Source organism: Neophocaena asiaeorientalis, unplaced genomic scaffold, assembly GCF_003031525.2.
Source record: "Neophocaena asiaeorientalis asiaeorientalis breed wild unplaced genomic scaffold, Neophocaena_asiaeorientalis_V1.1 scaffold46, whole genome shotgun sequence".
NCBI lineage: Eukaryota > Metazoa > Chordata > Mammalia > Artiodactyla > Phocoenidae > Neophocaena > Neophocaena asiaeorientalis.
The window spans coordinates 4,447,190-4,451,435 of NW_020175393.1; the positions used below are offsets into that span (position 1 = coordinate 4,447,190).

Genomic DNA, 4,246 nt, shown 5'->3' on the forward strand with positions numbered 1-4,246 from the left:
CTGCTCTGGTGTCTTCCAAGGCTCCAGAGTGGTGCGTGGGCCAGGGGAGGAACCCTCAGCGGCCCCACCCCATCCGGGTTCCCAAGCCCGCTTTACCTGCTTTGCCCTCCTTGCGCACCACTTTGGCGCCCTGGCATTCCAAGTGAACAGCTTTCTACCCTCCAAGCAGAGGGTAGAGGAGAGTTGGGGGCTCCTGAGCACAGGGGGTGCGGGGGTGGAGGTGGGAGGCATGGCCAGATGGGTGGTCAGAGGGACTCCAAAGGCCAGGCCTGCAATGCGATGGGTGTTTTAGGAACAGGAATCCAGCGGGAGAAATCCCCTGAAAAAGTGGAAATGCGTGTGTAGAGAGGGGAAGACTTGGACAAGGGGGTGGTTGGAGGGGCAACTGTCAGTCACAAGAAATAACATGTATTATCAATGAGGGACATATTCGCTGGAGAGGGTGTGTGCATGTGTGTTTGTGTGTCTTCGTAGGACATTTGATCACCTCACCTTGATTGCGGTGGGGTGAGGGATGCGGGGTCCTGCTTGCAGCACTAATGCCAGGCCTTGTCTCTCTTATCAGAACCCATCAGAGGCCCGGAAGAGGCTCAGGATTTGCCTTACCTAGTAACCGAGGCCCCATCTTCCCTGGCAACAGAAGCCTCAGGCTCTAGGAAAGAGGGTATCACTTCTTCCTTAGCAACGGAAACTCCATCCTTCTTGGTAACAGAGGTCTCAGGCTCCCTGGCAACAAACGCTCTACCTTCTGTAGAAACCAAGGCCCCATCTTCCTTAGTAACAGAAGACTCCCCTTCCATGGCAACAGAGGCTCCACCTTCCTTAGCAACTGAGGTCCCTTCCTTTTTGGCAACTCACAGCCTACTCTATTTGGATGAGAGACCAGCTACCCTCCCCAAATCAACCCATGATCCTACCCCCAAATCAGCAGATAAAGAGGCCAGCAGTACAAGAATGCCCTCCAGGAGCCCAGAGAGTTCTCTGCAGCCCAAGATGTCCTTGACGGGGACATGGGAGCCGCTACCCCACTCCCAGGAGGAGGGCGAGGCTGAGGCCGAGTCACCTCATTCCAGTGAGATCTTGGCCTCAGTTTTTCCAGCGCAGGACAAGCCAGGTGAGCTGCAGGCCACACTGGAGCACAAGGGACACACCTCCTCCAAGTCCCTGTCCAACTCCCCCAGTGCCTCTGCCACCGCTAATGCCATGGGTGGGCGTACCCTGGCCCTGCAGTCCTCCTTGCCAGGTAAGGCCTGTAGCTCCCATCCTACCTTCCCTCCTGGTTCCAGAATGTCAGCACCCTGCCTCTAGTATAGATGATATAGGCACGGCGGGGCATGCACCCTCCAAGTAGGAGCTTCCTCCCTGGCTGCTGGGCCCCACGTGCATGCCTTGGTAGCGTGGGTGGGAGGTCAGGCAGAGCTGTCTCCAGGCTGAGGCAAAGCCTCTCCCTTCCTGCAGGTGCAGAGGGCCCTGAAAAGCATGGCATCAAGTCAGGGTTGAACTCGAGCCCTGGGCACGGCTGGGGCCTCCTCCTGGGACTGCTGCTACTGCCTCCCCTGGTGCTGGCTGGAATCTTCTGAAGGGGTCACCACTCAAAGGCAAGGCCTCATGGGGGGGACCCTAGCCTCATGCCCACTCTGGATTGTCTTTCTCCAATAAGAGACCACAGCTTCCTGGAAGGTCCTCTCTGTGGCCCAGCAGCCCCCTTCACCCCAGCCAGACTCCAGGCCAGAGGCCTTGTGCCCTCAGGAGGCCTCGACAGGGACGATGCCTCTGCCTTTGGGGAGGTCCACCCCTCAGCCAGCTGCAGGTTGTTCTGAGCAGTGTTCCTGTGGCCTATGCCCACTCTCCAGCTGTCCTGTGGCCACAGTCCTGCTCTTCCAGGGACAGAAGATCGCAGGGCTTCCCAGGAACCCCTCAGCCCCTTCCAGTCCCCTGGCCTCTTCGTTGAGCCATTGGAGTCTAAGGCTGTTCCCATGAGTGCCTCCTGCCTTCCCAGGGTGAAGAGGTCAGCTGTCCTCCTGCCACCTCCCCCACCCTGTCCCCAGCCCGCCAAACAAGACGTTTCTTGGCTGAAGTCCCTCTGGAAGGGAAAGGCTGCAGGGCACGTGCCTCATCCACAGACATCTTTGGGGGCATGGGGCCTGGCCACTGCGAGCTCAGGTTGCTGCCCGCTGGCTGCATGTGTCTGGACCCCTTCTGTTCCTCCCATCTCAGTCTGGGGGTGGCAGTGAGTGAGGACTCTGGGGAGGTCCCTGCCTGCCTGGCCTTGGGTTGTCTGCCTGGGCAAGGTAAAGGTTCTCCCTGAGTATCCAGTCCCCTAACTTTCCTGTTTAGAAGGCAGCGGGTGTCCTAAGGGGCAGATGAAGGACAAGCCCCATCTGAGAGGGGTTCTATGGGTGGAGCAGGCAGGGACCAGGGAAGGGAGGCAGCCCCTGACTCCTGAATAAAAGCCTGTGTAAGAGGACCAGTCGCCGTGCTTGTGAACAACAAAGGGGGCAAGGGAGGGCTCTTGGGCGGAGGGCCCTGAGAGGCTCACCTCTTCCCCTACTGACTCATGGCAACTGTTCCTTCTTCACACGCCCTCTCCCCCAAACACTCCATTTAATTCTTTGAGGCACTTTTCCTTTCCTTCCTAACCCCCGACCCCAAATCTTCAGGTAGCCGGCGGAAAGGGGCTAGGGCCAAGGGTTGGCGAAGGGTGCTGGGCTGACTCTCCCAGCTCTGGGAGTGACTAGTGGAGCCTAGCTGGGTTCGTGACCCAGGATCAAGGAGTGGCACACGACCTCTTCACAGGGGTCCTGCTGCCCACGCCCACCCAGGACACAAGGTCTGAAATGTACCTCAGCATGGTTTTGCCAACCCTTGGTGCTTAGAGGAGTCCTGAGAAAGGGCTCTGGAGTCCCAGACACCCTCCAGGGAAGCACAGGATTGTCCCGAAGTGCTGTGGGGCAGGAAAGCACAAGTGTGTGAGTAGGGCTAGCAATGGTAGGTGATGAGGGCAGCCTGGGACCCAGCTGGGGCTGGTGGGGAGGGGCAGCTAAACAGGAAGCATACAAATCAGTCCAGGGCTGAAGGCTGTGTGTGTGTGTATGAGATGATAGAATGTATCTCCATTAACGTATAACTCATATAACATACGATTCACTCATTTAAAGTGTACCACTCAGTGGTTTTTAGTATATTCACAGGGTTGTGCAACCATCACCACAATTTGGGAACACTTTTATCACCCCAAACAGAAACCCCACACCCCTCAGCAGTCACTTCCCATTTTCCCTTCACGCCCCCCAGCCCCTGCCCTAAGCAATCACTAATCTATTGTCTCTATGGGTTTGTCTATTCTTTTTTTTTTTTGCCGTACGCGGGCTTCTCACTGTCGTGGCCTCTCCCGTTGCGGAGCACAGGCTCCGGACCCGCAGGCTCAGTGGCCATGGCTCACGGGCCCAGCCGCTCCGTGGCATGTGGGATCTTCCCGGACCAGGGCACGAACCCGTGTCCCCTGCATCGGCAGGCGGACTCTCAACCACTGCGCCACCAGGGAAGCCCTATTCTGACATTTTATATAAATAGAATCATACAATATGTGGCCTTTTGTGTCTGGCTTCTTTCACTTAGCATATTTTCAGGTTCATCCATGTTGTAACATGAGATAGTACTTTATTCCTTTTTACGACCAAGTAATATTCCTTTGTATGGAATATATTTTATTTATCCATTCATCAATTGTTGGGCACTTGGCTTGTTTCCACATTTTGGCTATTATAAATAATGCTGCTACAAACATTCATGTAAAAGTTTTTGTATGGCAATATGTCTTCATTTCTCTTGGGTACATACTAGGAGTGGTATCATATGGCTACTCTGATCATATAGTAACTCTATGTTTAACTTTTTCAGGAACTGCCAGACTACTTTCCAAAGTGGCTGCACTATTTTACATTCCCACCAGCAATGTACAAGGGTTTCAATTTCTCCACACTACCAACACTTGTTACTGTCTTTTTCAATTATAGTCATTCTAGTGAGTGTGAAGTAGTATCTTGCTGTGGTTTTGACGTTCATTTCCCTGATGGCTAATGATGTTGAGCATCTCTCCACGTGCTTACTGGCCATCTGTATATCTTCTTTGGAGAAATATCTACTCAAGTCTTTTGCCCATTTTTTAATTGGGGTATTTGTCTTTTTATTATTGAGTTGTAGGAATTCTTTACATATTCTAGATACAAGTCCCTTATCAGATATA

At 54.0% G+C, this 4,246-nt stretch overlaps 1 protein-coding gene across 1 annotated transcript in view; it reads left to right on the top strand.

Moving 5' to 3' along the window:
• Positions 1-2,467, top strand: part of PI16 (peptidase inhibitor 16) — a 9,290-nt gene extending 6,823 nt beyond the window's left edge. The window contains exons 5-6 of the mRNA XM_024766139.1: positions 558-1,243; positions 1,459-2,467. Of these exons, the coding sequence (XP_024621907.1) occupies positions 558-1,243; positions 1,459-1,580 (808 nt within the window). The 3' untranslated portion in view covers positions 1,581-2,467. The remainder of the gene's footprint in view (positions 1-557; positions 1,244-1,458) is intronic.
• Positions 2,468-4,246: the final 1,779 nt, after the last annotated feature.